The following is a 14,337-nucleotide window of genomic DNA, read 5'->3' as shown; positions in this document are numbered from 1 at the left end:
CGTGACAAGCGTTGTACACGAACGTCTTAATAAACAGCTTTGTGTTTTGACTTTTACATTTTAAAACACCATTAGCATTTCATTAAAAAAAAAAAAAAAAAGAATCAAAAGGTCATTATTATTATTATTATAAAAATAAAATATAATAAACGTTTACAAAAATAAAAGAAACATTCCCACATATACACAAACAACAGAATAATACAAAACAGAAATAGTCATATCTATATATAAATAAACAGGATATACAAGTGTGATTCCATGCACAGGATTAGTTATCGTTATGGTATATAGGGTATAAATGACAACGATAAATGATGGCTATGCGTGTACTAAGTTGTGACAATGTGCATGGTGTTATTGTACTTCTATTATTGGTTATTTCATTTTCGAATGTAAAAAAAAAAATAAAATAAAAAAATGTACATGAAAAAAGTAAATTCCTAACGGTGACAGTAGAATTTCTGAGTTATTCTTCTACCGCCGAAGTTTCACCATCCGGACCTCCATTGGCTGCAGCCACTCAAAAAAAAATGAAATGAAATGAAATCAAATCAAATCAAATCAAATAATAACAATAAGATAAATATCACAAATAAATAAATCCATCAATGAATTAATAGAACCGAACAAATCAAATAAATAATTAAATGAAAACACCGGGGATCCTCGGCTTTCATTCACAAACTGTTTTCTACCAAGTTATTAAATTTAAAAGCACATTTCTGCATTTATTACAAATCTTCGTATCTTTTCGTAGGTTTATCATGCGAAATATCCGCTTTTTTGTTTGACAAATATTCCGTTTTTCAAACATTCGTTTTTTTTTTATTAAAACGCATTTATTTAAGTTCAAAAAAAAAACAAAAAACGATTTCTCCGGAGGTCGGCGCCGCTCCCCTCGGGGATCCTCGGCTCTTTCCGTGCCGCCTCGGGCCCCCTCGGGCCGCCTGATGTTCGGCTGCTCCGTCGTCGTCCTCTCCGTGTTGTTGTCCTCGGTGACGCGGCGGAGGTGTAGCCTGACGCGGTCTCTTACGTGTCGGTCTGAATAAAAGTGGAGCTCCGTGGAGCCGGGAGTGACGAAGCCAGCGTGTCGGTAAGGAGGATCTGCGTCCCCGCGTTCCGCTAGCGGGGCAGAGGGGGACGCGCACATGCGGCTTTGCGTGCGAATGTCTCTGCGATGCCGACAAAGAAATCATGGCGGCTGGTGGAAAAAAAACCCGCCCGAGCCGGGGCTCCGCGGGGCAGCACAAAGTGAGACTTGGCTGGAAATGTGGGCATGTGGGGGGGTCGGGTTATTTTCCGTTGCGTTTTTTTTTGCCCCTGGAGCAGCGGAGCCCGGACAGCGGGGCACGGTGAGGTGGCGGGGTTCGGGCTTGTAGAACCCGGGGGATGGTGCCCGGGCGTGGGCAGTGAAAGTGGGGGATCTGGCGGCAGGAACCTGGCATGATCACCCGCTGCCAGGTTTCCCTCCATGGAGCTAGTTAGCCACCTAGCATGCTGGCGGCGGACTCTCCGTGGCCAGACGGTTCGACGCTGTAAGCGCACGCATGTCATCGCCACGGCCATCACGATGAAATTAATTTTGTTTCCCACTTGACCAGGTAGCCGAGCGGGCTAACAAAAGTAGCTTTGTCTTACACTTCGGCGGACGGGACGCGCCAGTGTTTTAAGTAGCTACGCCCACGTAGCTCGACGCTAATGCTAAAAACTGAGCGGCAGAAACTTAAGCTTGTGTTTCCAATGGATTCGTGGTGCAGCGCGTTGCATTGAACGCAGCTTTAGCCGACGTTTAATCGCACACGCCCGTCCACGCGGGGCGGCCCGGCCAGGTTGTGGCGGCAGTGAGTCCTGGCACAAGTTGTGTTTCTTGTTTTTATTTTCCCCACTGAGCCAGCTAGCCTAGCATGCTAACAGAAGTAGCCTAGCCTAGCTCGCACGTTGGCGGACGGGGCGAGCTAGTTTTTAGTAGCCGCGTCCACTTAGCGGAATGCTAAATGCAGCGCTAAAGAATTCTGAGCGGCAACAACTTTCCCATCAGTGGGCGTGGTCAGCGCCGATGTAATTTCATGGAATTTGTTGTAATGAATCATTGTCGCAGTATTTTTTCAAATAATTGTCATATTTTTTTTCACAGCAATTTACAGTATCCACCTGCAGTTCCTCGAAAATAGTGCAGAATGTTATCTCTTCGGTGAATGTTTATTCATTGCTCCAGATATGTTTTAGATTGGGAAATTCTGGGCAGATACCGCTGTTTCAAATTACAATCTGGCCGATAGTCGATGCTGATACCGATGTATTTATTTCCCCTTTTGTGACAAAGAAACAAAGAACAAATAACTTCACTTTTTCAAGTCTCTCAAGTCCATCGTCACTATCTTCATCACATTTGAATGAGCACAAATTCAGTCATACAAATGTCACATAATATTCACATCACAAAGATTGTTTTTGTGAAAAACAACTGTTTTATAAGCCCTTTTCGCCCGCTATACAACGACCTACTCGATGAGAATAATTTTTCAATACTTGCATAGGCCAACAAAAATCGGTTTGGGAAACGTAAATTAAATGTAAAAGCGATAAGCAATAAAGTTTAAATAATCAAAGTTTAAATTGTTTACAGAGTTGTTTTCTCTGGAGTGTCGCACTTAAATAGAAACAGTGCGGACTTTCTCCCTGAAAGCGTCTGTGTTGGCGCCGTCGGAGCGCGGGGACCCCGTCGCTGGCGCCCCCTCGGGCGGTGCCCTGAGCGGGCGCCTTTAGGGGTAGCCGGTCCTGTCAACACAACGTTTAGCCGGCGCCAAATTGCTGCGACGCAGCCGATAAACGTCGGCCACTGACATCGGTGTATGTCATATTATTTGCCGATGGCAGTCAGCCGCGCGAATATCGGCAGATGAATCGGTGCCTCCCTAGTTTTAGACGTAAGAAAGCGTCGAAAAAGACTTAATTAATTTCATATTTTGGTTATTTTTCCCTCCAGAAGTCTAAATGACCATGGATGTGGGGGCAGAAACGCAAGCCGGAGAGACAGTCGTGTCCGAGTCTGAGGCGCAGCAGATCGCCACGCTAGCGCAAGTGCAGGTAAACAAACTAACAAAAATATATTTTAATATAGATGTATGTTGTGATAATATGATCTTAAAATAACCCGTTCAACATAAATGATTCATTCACTATCAATCTGGCAGTGTTCAATCAGGCCCGGGCACCAACGTTTAGAAACAGATGGCAAGTTGCCAACAAAACAGTCGCCCATTCTGATCATTTTCATAATTGAGTGACAATGGTCATATCTAGATTCATCTAGTTTTATATATAATTTCAGTATATATTTTTTTCTTGTTAAGCACATGAAAAGTGGCTGCCAACGACTCTATTCTGGTTTTCCCGGGCAACTGGGCAACCGTTGTTGTCAGGGACCTGGTTCAATGGTCATATCTCAAATTGAGACATTAAATGAAAATATTGCAATACTCTGCTGTTTATTTTTGTTAGTTGTATTTTCTTATTTGAGATGTTTTATTGAAATATGTAAAAATATATGTTTGTGTAAAGATATTGGATATTTGTCGTAATTCCTCCAGCCCTGCTTAGTATTATGAATGTGTTATGAATGTGTCTCCAGGCGTCCATCGCAGCGGGCCACGTGTCCACCGCAGGGTCCACGGTCACTCTGGTGCAGCTCCCTAACGGCCAGACTGTCCAGGTCCACGGGGTGATCCAGGCCGCCCAGCCCTCCGTCATCCAGTCTCCGCAGGTCCAGACCGTGCAGGTATGGTGTTTAGAAAAGTCCTTTAAAAATGTTGATATTCCCCCTGGTTCTGGGACTCCCATCTTATCGTAATAAAATTTCCCAGAATCTCTTTACGAGGTATTCTGTGGCTCCTTAGTTAAGCAGACATGAGCTTGCGCGCCTTCCGTTTGTATGCATCGTCTCTATTCTAGTTCTGAATCTGGAGGCGGGGGGGGGGGTTGTCACAGTATTTTGGTAGATACCTACTGTTACAAACCATAGTATCCCTGCTTTGCATGAATAATATTTATTCCACTTTACTTTTTATGTATATCTATTTATTGTGGAAGGAAAAAAAACATTTGATCAATTTATTTTGTGAACAGGAAGAATCAACACAGTTAAATAAAAAAATAAATAAAAAAATAGTTAAATAAAATATAATTAATAAATGAATAAAACAAATGTAAAAAGTGAGTGAGTCGTGTGGCCTACACCCACTGGTTTGTTGCGATCACTGCAGAATTTGACTCGTCATCTTTTTATTGTTTGTTTGTTTTTTATTTTATTTATTTTATTTTTATTTTTTTAGATTTCGACAGTTGGCGAGAGCGAGGATTCCCAGGAGTCTGTGGACAGCGTGACAGACTGCCAGAAGAGACGAGAAATCCTGTCCCGGAGGCCCTCATACCGGTAACGGCCGCGTATTTATCTTTTTTAAAGAGTCATCTTGTTAAGTCCTGAAAAGTATTTAATCTAGGGATGGAATCCATTCCGATTCCAATTGAAAATCACAAATTGAAGTTGTACAACACGAAACAATTATTATTAAATTACTACAAAATAGTACAAAACTTCATAAAATTGTTCTGGAAGTCTGGTTAGCTCAACCAGTTTCATATTAATGGCCCAATAATACCCTTTCTTAAGTAAGGTCTTAAAAATATCTACGTGAATGTTTTTAGGCAAAATTGCAAGATGGTTCCACATCAATGTAGTTTTATTTTACATACGTTGTATACTTGGCAAAGCAAATCACTGATGAATAATACCTCCCTACTACTGACATCGTTGGAGTTCCTCCACCTCCACTCCATAGACTGGCTCCCCGTCGGCCACTTGGCATCCCACTGATGAGTAGGGCTGAACCATTTGGGAAAATAATCTAATTGCGATTTAAAAAAAAAAAAAAAAAATTGATCAAGATTGCGATTTTAATGTTTATTTTATTTTTTTACTCAAGTTTATTATCTTCTGTATTATTCACAAATGCCAAGCAATGAATCATTCTGTAGCAGTGGTACTCAAGCTTTCCCAGCTCAGGAGCCACATTAACAAAAGATATTTTCACAAGATCCAAATTTCTGAAACGTCCCTTTCCTCCCTTATGCATTTTAAAATAAGGCTACTAGTTATTAAGGAAGGAGAAGCAGGATGTATGCAATAATTGTAATTAATTATTATTATAACCATTGCATATGCAGATGTACTATGTATTGTTAAATACAAATGTGGACGCAAACCGGAGCCTTCGCAGAGAAAGCGACGAGCTGACTCTACTGTGCACATCTGCTGCAGCTTGGGTTGTTGCGTTGATGCCGTGTTTTCTGGAGTATCGCACCTAATTTGAGTGAAATGGCTTCAACAAAAGCCCTGGATTGGTATAAAAGTTGTTTTCCCGATGCAGTTGGACGGAGGCTGTTGTGTTGGTTGTAGCGTGGAAGCCGATGGAGGATTTGGACACGGCAGCCTCACGTAGCCAGCCTGGTCCGGTATCAGATCCGGCTCCTGGTTATCAATAAATACTGCAGGCAATGTCTCAGACAAATAGTTTCTTCGATTCCACAGTTTGGAGTTGAGACTGCAACCGGACTCGACTCCAATTGTTTATTTTTAGAATCGTGGTGACGGAATCAACTCATTTGAAATTGTCTTCACCCCTAATTGAATCTAGTTCAGTGACGGTGAAGATTGAGAAATGCCGACAGTGTTAACACCAAGATTCCCGTATGCAGAGTGAGAGATCCTGCATCGATTTTTCTTCTTCCTTTTTTTTTTTTTTTTTTTTAACATTTTATTTATTTTGTGTCTGCAGGAAGATTCTGAACGACCTGTCGTCCGACGTCCCAGCCGTCCCTCGTATCGAGGAGGAGAAATCCGAAGACGACTCAGCTCCGGCCATCACCACTGTCGCCATGCCGACGCCCATCTACCAGACCAGCAGCGGCCAGTACAGTATGTCCACTCTATCACAGGTTCCGCACTTTGGAGGGATGTTGTGACCACAAACCAAAGCTTGGTTGTTTTATTTAAAGTTAAATTGCAACTCAAGGACGCTGAACTTTTATTTTTGAACTAACAATGCAGAAAGAGTGATGTCACCACTTCCTGTGCTGATACACATTCTGCACACGACAGAAAACCACCTTTCCTCGCGGGATCAAAAAGGAATCCTATCTATTGGTCTCTCTCCATCGTTCAATTGAACGATTTAACTTTATCATGACAAACAAACTGGACATTGCACAATATAGTAATATTATAATAGATAGTTAGATAGAGCCCATGTCATTACATGTCCATCTGCTCTGGGCTTGTTCCACATAGCCCACTCGCTACAGTAAACTGGTGTGTTTTCAACACCATCGTCGGTGTCGCTCTCTCACTCGGGTGGCATGTGGCAGCAAAGGACCAAATTGTGATGGCTAGACGACTGGGTCAGAGCGTGTGTGTGTGTGTCTCATGTATTAACGTGTCTTGTTGACATTGCACTTCCCTCCCTCCTGCAGTCGCCATCACGCAGGGCGGGGCCATCCAGCTCGCCAACAACGGTACAGACGGCGTGCAGGGTCTGCAGACACTCACCATGAACACGGCGGGTCAGCCCGGCACCACCATCCTGCAGTACGCCCAGACCAGCGACGGGCAGCAGATCCTGGTGCCTAGCAACCAGGTGGTGGTGCAGGGTAGGTTCTGTCACGCTGTTATACGAGCGGATTTCCTAGTTCTCTAGAGTGGAGAAGTGGGTGGGGCTGTGTGTGGGGTCGGGGTGGGCTTCCAGGAGGAGAACAGACGTTTATTTTTCCTCTAGACATTACCTGACCGTTCAAGGATTTCCTGCACATAGGTGGAAGGAGTCTCCAAGTCAAATAATAAGTACAAACTTCGTACAGTCTGCTTTCTTTTCACTCTTTCAGCACAAATATTGTTTTGGCTTTTTTTTTTTCTACCCAGCAATGCTACTGTTTGGCAAACAGCTAACATTTTTTGTTCACAAAAAAACACATTAGTCACATTGTTGCTAAGCATGAAATTCCAGATCCACTTGTAACCTACTTGTTGATGTGATTTATTAATCCTTATAGTAGACTGACCCAGCACATCCCGGTTTAAATCTAGCTTTAAATGTTTAATTCATGAACCCAGAAGTTGACTAATCTCAGGTTGAAATTAAGTGGTGCACACTCTGATTTCTTTTCATCTTAGATCCATCTATTTTAAAGTATAATTTACTAAACTATTGATTATCCCCAATCTGAAGAAAAAAATGAACCCCTCTAACTCTACTAGTGTTAATTATTTCTAGAGAATGTTCAGCTGTGACGTACAGTTGGTTTGATACTGTGACAAAATCTACTTATTGTCAGTGGCTTTGGACAAAAGTGTCTGACCACTAGAGTTCTATCTTATCTGTGATATTGTCTTCTTCATTTAAACCTTGTTGGTGCAACTCACCCTTAAAGTATTCAATTCAACTAGTTCTCTTTCCACCCTCCAGCGGCCTCGGGGGACGTGCAGGCCTACCAGATCCGCACAGCGCCAGCCAGCACCATTGCCCCCGGCGTGGTGATGGCGTCGTCCCCGGCGCTGCCCTCTGGCGGCGGCGGCACCGAGGAGGTGACTCGCAAGCGCGAGGTCCGCCTGATGAAGAACCGCGAGGCGGCGCGCGAGTGCCGCCGCAAGAAGAAGGAGTACGTCAAGTGTCTGGAGAACCGCGTGGCGGTGCTGGAGAACCAGAACAAGACGCTGATCGAGGAGCTCAAGGCTCTAAAGGACCTGTACTGCCACAAGTCAGAGTAGTGGGCAGCGGGGGCACCCCAGGGGTCCTGACCGGGTCCCCCTCACAATGATGTAGAGACTCTAGATCAGAGCCATGCATCCGGACCCCTAACCCAAAACCTCCTTTTCTACCCTCTTCTCGGCTTGTTCCCTTTTTAATAAAAACCCAAAACCCCCGTTTCAAAGAAAAAAGATTAATGGCCAGGATGAAATCTGATGCTTCCCACACCCAAAAATCTAGAATCCAACTTTTTTTTTTTTTTTTACTTTTCCCCTTCACCGGACCTCACTCTGCCCCCACGATCAGGACGGACACCAGGCTGACGTTTTAAAAACGCCTGTTTTAAAAAGCCACCAGGATTAAATAGGACCCTCCACCACCACCCCTTGAAATATCAAAAATTCAACTTTTCATTTGACCATTTTTTTCCAAGATCTATCAGTATTTTTCCATTTATGATGGGGAGGGAGGGTCTTCATCAACCCCTGACCTCTCCCAGGATGGACGCCAGTCACTTGGGACCCTTTGTGACACCACCAGCAATGGAGACCTGCTTGACCCCCACCCACTCTGTCGCCCCCCCCGCCCCTCGCAACAGGTCGCCTACAGCTGCAGAGTCTGTAAATGTAAACCACGCATTTATTTTCTGTTCCGGGCGCTTTTCTTTTCCATGCCGTTGGCTGGGCTGTGTGTTAGAGGAGGATTGCTTCCACACTTCAGATTTTATTTTGACTTAAATTTTATTTTATTTTTATTTTTTTTACTAGCCTTGTGGGAGAGGAGGGGGAGAACAGAACTGTGTAAAGTCGTGTTGAATTATTATTTTTTTTCATGTTCAACGCCGCTTTCTAAATGTTTTGTGACTTGGGCCTCGCCGGGAGCTATGAGCACCGCAGAACTTCACGGAATCTGAACTTTTTCTTATTACTTTTTCCGCCTGCCGCCTCCCGGTATCGTTCCGTCGGAGCTGCGCGGCGTTTTGGGGACATTTGTACATTTTGAGGCAAACAATGGAGACTTTGACCACCTGGAAAGTGACGAATGAACTCCTTCCTGTTCAGAACTACAGCTGAATGTGTCTTTATGGAGGGTCTGGAGAGGTTTTGTGATGTTTGTATTTTAGAGCGAACACGGGGTAAATGTCGACTTTGTCATCCGATGAAGATGGCCATGTTTTTCCCATGGGGGGGCGGTGCACAAAATGGATTGTCAAATTGAATATTCTCCGATTTGAGATGACTTATTTACATACTTGCTGAGATTTAAATGTCAGAATTCAGATTTTATTCTCTTTTCAAATAATTTTAAAATCAGACGAATGTCGTCAGAATTTTGATTTTTAAACTAAATTTTGATTTAAGAATTTATCTTAAATCAGATAAATTTATCAGAACAAAATCAGAATTCTTGGATTAGAGATTATTTATGAGGATAAGCAATGTCAGAATTCAAAGGTTTGAAATTCAGATTTTTAAGAATTTCAAATGAAAGCTTAATCTCTGGATTCTGACTTTGTTCTTGGAATTGATCTCAAATTCGACTGTCAGTGTGAAGTCGGCGCTCGATCGCTGTTTTAAGATGTAGTCCTGAGAATAATGTGAATTCTGAGCTTCAAATCAGAATTCAGATTGAAGGGCTCAAATCAGAGAATCTTGAATGAGATGAATCTAGTCATCTTAGTTTAATCTCAGAATTATGACTTGCTCAGAATTCTGAGATTAATGTGAACTCAGTTTGTATTTTTTTTTTTTTTTTCTGTAATCTGTAGATAAACATTTTGGGGAAAAAAAACTCTTTAAGAACTCTTAACACTCCAGTTTAATTTGTGAAATAAAACCCGAGTAAGAGGTAAACAATGATCCAAAATCACACTTTTTTAAAAATGTAAATCCTAATGTAAATAGCGGGGGGAGGGGGTCTCCAAGTGCCAAGTCCCTAAATTTGTTTACATGATGGCAGAATTAAGTCCCACTCCCAAATCCATTAATTATCAATTCAACAAAACACTTAAGTTGCTCTGAATTACTGGAACGATGGAACATGACCCACAATGCTCTCTGGACGCCATATTGTAATCTTTTAAAACCTGCATATAGTCGCCTGTTATAGTAAGCTTTGTTTTTATTTTTTATTATTTCAAAAAAAAAAAGTATGTTGCTATTTCCGTTCATTTTGTATTTGTTGTATTTCTACGTCAACACCGAACCTTAAAGCAGTCACGTCACATTAGAACAATTTTTTTTTGTTTGTTTGTTTTTCTTGGAATATTACATTTTTGGCAGCTGTTGATAATAAATGTGTTTCTGGTAGCGTCTGTCTGCTGTTTGGGACTGAAGAGATTAAGGAGGAGTTATGAAACTGACATGTTTTATGATAAATTGGGTGACATATTGTATATCATCTATTACCAATGAAAAATGATCTTTCAGTGGTTGTGTATCCTGAATTGAATGAAGACAAACCAAAACTGAACCAAAACTTGTGGATATTTACCATCTGCAATGAAATATTTGAGATCATTTTTGAAACCGGCGTGTCTTTTGATCTGGGTAATCCAGGTTTTAAATTGGTATACAGATTAAATTTGAAGGATTTGATTTCCTCACCTCGGTCTCACTAATGATAACAAATATTGAAGATCTGAGGTTTGACTCCTGATGCTGACATAAACAACCTCCAGTTGATTTGTCCTTGAGCAAGGCATCACTCACCAACAGGACTTGGCCAAATCTGTCACGTTGCCAAACCATAAGCAAGGTGAACAAATTCATTTCTTCCCCCTTGAATAATGGGATGAATCAGTCTGTAGGAATCATGATTGAATTTACTGACTTTTAAGACCAATTTCCTTTCAGGTATCAGTTTCACGTGTAGGTTTAAGTTGCTACAATCAAGAATGTTGAATTATGAAGGAGAACTGTCTCACTTGATGCCTTGCCGTGTTGAGTAGTCTAGACAGGATTCCTTTAGAATTCATATAACAATCCTGTCGTCTTCAACAAAAATCCCCCCCAAAAAAGTCCAACAGTCCTCTAGGATTGGTTCCAAGTCATGATACGACTTCAATTAAATCTTAGGTCCCGGAAAATTCAAACAAAAGACTATTTAATGACTTTAAAGTCTGGATATCTGTAAAACTGGATGTAATGACCAGCAGACACCCGACCCTGCTCAAGACTTTTCCAACAGTGCGACGCACGACTGACAATGAAGAGTAGACTGAGGGGAAAAAATACATTATATTTCAACCCAAATACCGTCAGTTAAACAGAAATGAAGACCCACGTCAGCCACATCGACTCACTGAAACGTGAACATGAACTTCAGACAGGTCTCGTCTTGTCTTCACAGAAGTAATCTCCAGTTTTAAGCGGACAGGATTCAAATACCTCGTTGACGGTTTGAGCGTGTAGCGACGCGGCCTCGTAAGGTCTGGAAAGGACAGCTTTGACATTTTTCGCCCCAAGTCTTATTGTTAGAGTGTTACTTTCCGTCACGTCGTCAATGTTGCATTTTGTTCACATCGACCGGCTGAAGGCCTCACTATTGGGAGACGTGCCGCTCCGCTGCAGCTTCTCTTTAAGACGTTCAATTTGTGAAACGAACTTTTAAAAAAACTGACATTATCGTCAGACTATGTTGTATACTGAAAAGCATGCAATTTATCAGGTATATCTGGGTTTTAATGACTATTGCACTTCTTGAAATCAGCTCTTTCGGCTGCAACTGAGGTAATGAAAAGGGACTAGAAACAGGAAGTTGCAACGCCTCACACCCCCCCCAAGTGTGCGGTTTTACAAAAGCTTGGATGGCAATTGCAAAAAAATGTTTTAAATAAAATGTGCTACTGGTGTTATTCAAAACATGTTCTTTATATGTTTACATTAAATCTTTACATGATCTCAACCCGTGCATTTTTATCAGGTTGTACACTGTCAGTACGTTTGACTCTTGCACTTCTGCAAAATCAGCTCCTTTGGCTACATGCTAAGGTAACACTAGAAGCAGGAAGTAAGAGACTAAAAACAGGAAGTTGTATTGCTTTCTACTGGCAACAAATGTGATTTCACAGTCATCGAAGACACATGGCACTATCATGTGAGTCTCCTGTATTCAATAAAAGGATTTTTTTTTTTTTCTACAGTTTGCCCCATTACACACATAAGAGCGGAATATTTCTCAATAAGAGCGGTACATTTCTCAATAAGAGCGGTACGTTTCTCAATAAGAGCGGTACGTTTCTCAATAATAAAGCATTCAGCAGCGAGGTTTCTACAATGAACAGGTTTAAATAAATGATGGGAAACAACATTTTTATAAAAAAAGACCCGGGTTGGAAAACACCTTAGCCATCCTTTCAACTGATTTCAATCCTTCGCGATATTCCGTGAAGATCAATGAGTTGCCGCGCGGCTCACAGGTCCCTCCTGGTCGGCAGCTTGGCGGCTCTGTAAACATGGATGTCCCTCTGGGCGTCGTAGTGAGCCTCCTCCACGGTGAAGCTCTGGCGCAGAAGCTCCAGGAAGCTGTGGTCGCGGTCGTAGCGCAGCTTGCAGGCCAGCAGGAGCGTGGTGCGGGTGGAGCACAGGTGCAGCAGGGTGCGCAGCAGCGCCGGGAAAGAGTCCTCCAGGTACACGATGTCGGCGCCCAGCACCAGGTCGAAGCCCCCGGCCGGGAAGCGATCCAGACCCTCGCCCCACGTCAGTTCCGATACCGAGGCCGAGCCCACGCCGCCGCCCGAGGGAACATTTGCCTCCACGTTGTCAGAGAGGAGCTGCAGGGCCGGCTGCCGGTCCGTGATGGTGACCCGCGCCCCTTAGAGACAAGACGAGACGAGACGAGATATTAATCCAGGCGTCACAGCAGGAAAAAAAAAAAAAAGCAAGTCAAGAAAGGGATGAGAAGTAAGATGGAGACAAAAGATAAAATATTCAATCAAAGTAACATATGTACACATCTATCCACAGAGTTAACGTGGAGTAGCACGATGCAAACTAGTAAATTGATTGATGACTCTTTTGTCGGAGGGACTCCCGAGTCATTTCAAAGATTTGATCGTTCGGAACGCGTCGCCTGCTGAGTCTCGCCGCGCGAGAGCCTGCGGCCGTACCGTGGAGCGCCGCCACGATGCCCACCAGGCCGGTCCCCGCTCCCAGCTCCACGACCTCCTTCCCCTGCAGCTCCACCTTCCCCAGCTCCAGGTACATGCACATCACCACCGCCTGGGACACACAGGGGGGGGGGGGGGGGGGGCAGAGGGTGTTACAGTGTTTCTCATATAACCCTAAATGGTAAGCATGCACATATATATACATACACACACACACACACACACAGTATACATACATGCACACCTACACATACAGATATATACACATATACTGTATATGTATGTATATACATAAATACCTTTTTGTTTTCATGTTCATTATAATTGCTTTATGAGGTTTTTTTTTTTTAATATATATTTATCGTTTTTATATTTAGTATATTTTAAAGTATTTCTGTTATTCTGCACGACAGTGGACTAACCCCTTGCCAAGACAAATTCTTTGTTAATATTCTGAATTAAAAGTATTTACTTTATTAATTTATTAAGCATTTTATTTAAATCGTAACTTTTATCATCATCATCATCATCATTATTATTATTAATAATAATACATTTTAAGTAGGCTACATGAGTGTGTGTGTATTGGATTATATTTTCTTGATGACTGTTTACAGTGAAATGTTTTCTCTGATAACGAAACGTGCGGCCAACTCCCTCGAGGAGACGCGTCCACCCCAGGGCCCCGCGTCCACTCACCGCGTCCCACACCACGGCGGCCACCCCCCGCCTCCTCCAGTCCTGCCTCAGGCTCAGGCGGCGGTTCGCGAAATCGAAACTCGCGGAGGTTTCGTGCAGCTTGGCGAGCACCGGCGCCGGCGTCTCCGAGTAAGGAACGAGGGCCATGGACACGCGGGGGACGACGACTCGGGGCCCACGGGGTCGGAGCGACAGCGCCGCACGTCGACGCGCGGCTCCACGGGCCGCCGGGCGAATGCTGAGGCGGGAATGTTTAGTAGTGCGGCCCAGGCCAGAGGGGCGGTGCGACAGGGAGACTTCCTTGGCGGGACGGAAGCCTCGCAAGCGCTTTATTGGCCCCGCGAGGAGCCTTACACAAGCGAGTCGTAAAGAGGCTTTTCTATTCCACTTATAACACGACACACAACGCTGAATGAAGCAGAGGCAATGACACAATTATGAACAAAAAATAATTATATATATATATATATATAATACATAATAACAACAATAACATCACGACGCCGACCATAACAGCATAATAATCACAATCGACGTCATCGTAATCAATGAGAAGTTCACCCCGACTCCGAATAGTCGGCCACACGTCTGCACGAAAACGAACGTCCACCGCCATCTGTGTGACGTGACTTTCCACGCGGCCGCGTCACCGTTTCGCCAAGACGTAACCGATCGAAAGGCGGGTTGGGGGTTGGTGGGGGGGGGGGGGGGGGGCGACTTAAAGAA

General features: G+C 43.4%; 2 protein-coding genes across 3 annotated transcripts; one reads left to right on the top strand and one right to left on the bottom strand.

Moving 5' to 3' along the window:
- The first annotated feature begins 981 nt into the window (after window positions 1-981).
- LOC307248209 (cyclic AMP-responsive element-binding protein 1-like) lies at window positions 982-10,111 on the top strand. 2 transcript variants are annotated; one of them, XM_080024521.1, is made up of 7 exons: window positions 982-1,096; window positions 2,990-3,090; window positions 3,635-3,781; window positions 4,335-4,435; window positions 5,838-5,977; window positions 6,532-6,708; window positions 7,521-10,111. In XM_080024521.1, the coding sequence occupies exons 2-7, from the start codon at window positions 2,998-3,000 to the stop codon at window positions 7,820-7,822; spliced, it is 960 nt and encodes a 319-aa protein (XP_079880647.1). In that variant the 5' UTR covers window positions 982-1,096; window positions 2,990-2,997; the 3' UTR covers window positions 7,823-10,111. The 2 variants fall into 2 exon arrangements, with proteins under 2 accessions (XP_079880647.1, XP_079880646.1); XM_080024520.1 differs by lacking the exon at window positions 982-1,096 and adding an exon at window positions 1,108-1,254.
- Window positions 7,857-13,838, bottom strand: mettl21a (methyltransferase 21A, HSPA lysine). Its single transcript, XM_080024522.1, has 3 exons — window positions 13,612-13,838; window positions 12,913-13,024; window positions 7,857-12,617 (listed from the first exon to the last, which is right to left on the bottom strand). The coding sequence occupies exons 1-3, from the start codon at window positions 13,756-13,758 to the stop codon at window positions 12,217-12,219; spliced, it is 660 nt and encodes a 219-aa protein (XP_079880648.1). The 5' UTR covers window positions 13,759-13,838; the 3' UTR covers window positions 7,857-12,216.
- Window positions 13,839-14,337: the final 499 nt, after the last annotated feature.

The sequence above is a fragment of the Zeus faber genome, assembly GCF_960531495.2.
Source record: "Zeus faber genome assembly, chromosome: 2".
Classification (NCBI taxonomy): domain Eukaryota; kingdom Metazoa; phylum Chordata; class Actinopteri; order Zeiformes; family Zeidae; genus Zeus; species Zeus faber.
Note: the sequence above shows the minus strand (reverse complement) of the source record. Positions and strands in the feature narration are given on the sequence as shown.

Bases quoted from the DNA above. Each gene is read 5' to 3' on its own strand.
- LOC307248209 (XM_080024521.1), top strand. From the start codon at position 2,998: ATGACCATGGATGTGGGGGCAGAAACGCAAGCCGGAGAGACAGTCGTG. The intron at 4,436-5,837 runs GTAACGGCCGCG...TTGTGTCTGCAG, and splicing joins TCCCGGAGGCCCTCATACCG to GAAGATTCTGAACGACCTGT. The intron at 6,709-7,520 runs GTAGGTTCTGTC...TCCACCCTCCAG, and splicing joins CAACCAGGTGGTGGTGCAGG to CGGCCTCGGGGGACGTGCAG.
- mettl21a (XM_080024522.1), bottom strand. From the start codon at position 13,758: ATGGCCCTCGTTCCTTACTCGGAGACGCCGGCGCCGGTGCTCGCCAAG. The intron at 13,025-13,611 runs GTGAGTGGACGC...TGTGTGTCCCAG, and splicing joins CCGCCGTGGTGTGGGACGCG to GCGGTGGTGATGTGCATGTA. The intron at 12,618-12,912 runs GTACGGCCGCAG...CTTGTCTCTAAG, and splicing joins CATCGTGGCGGCGCTCCACG to GGGCGCGGGTCACCATCACG.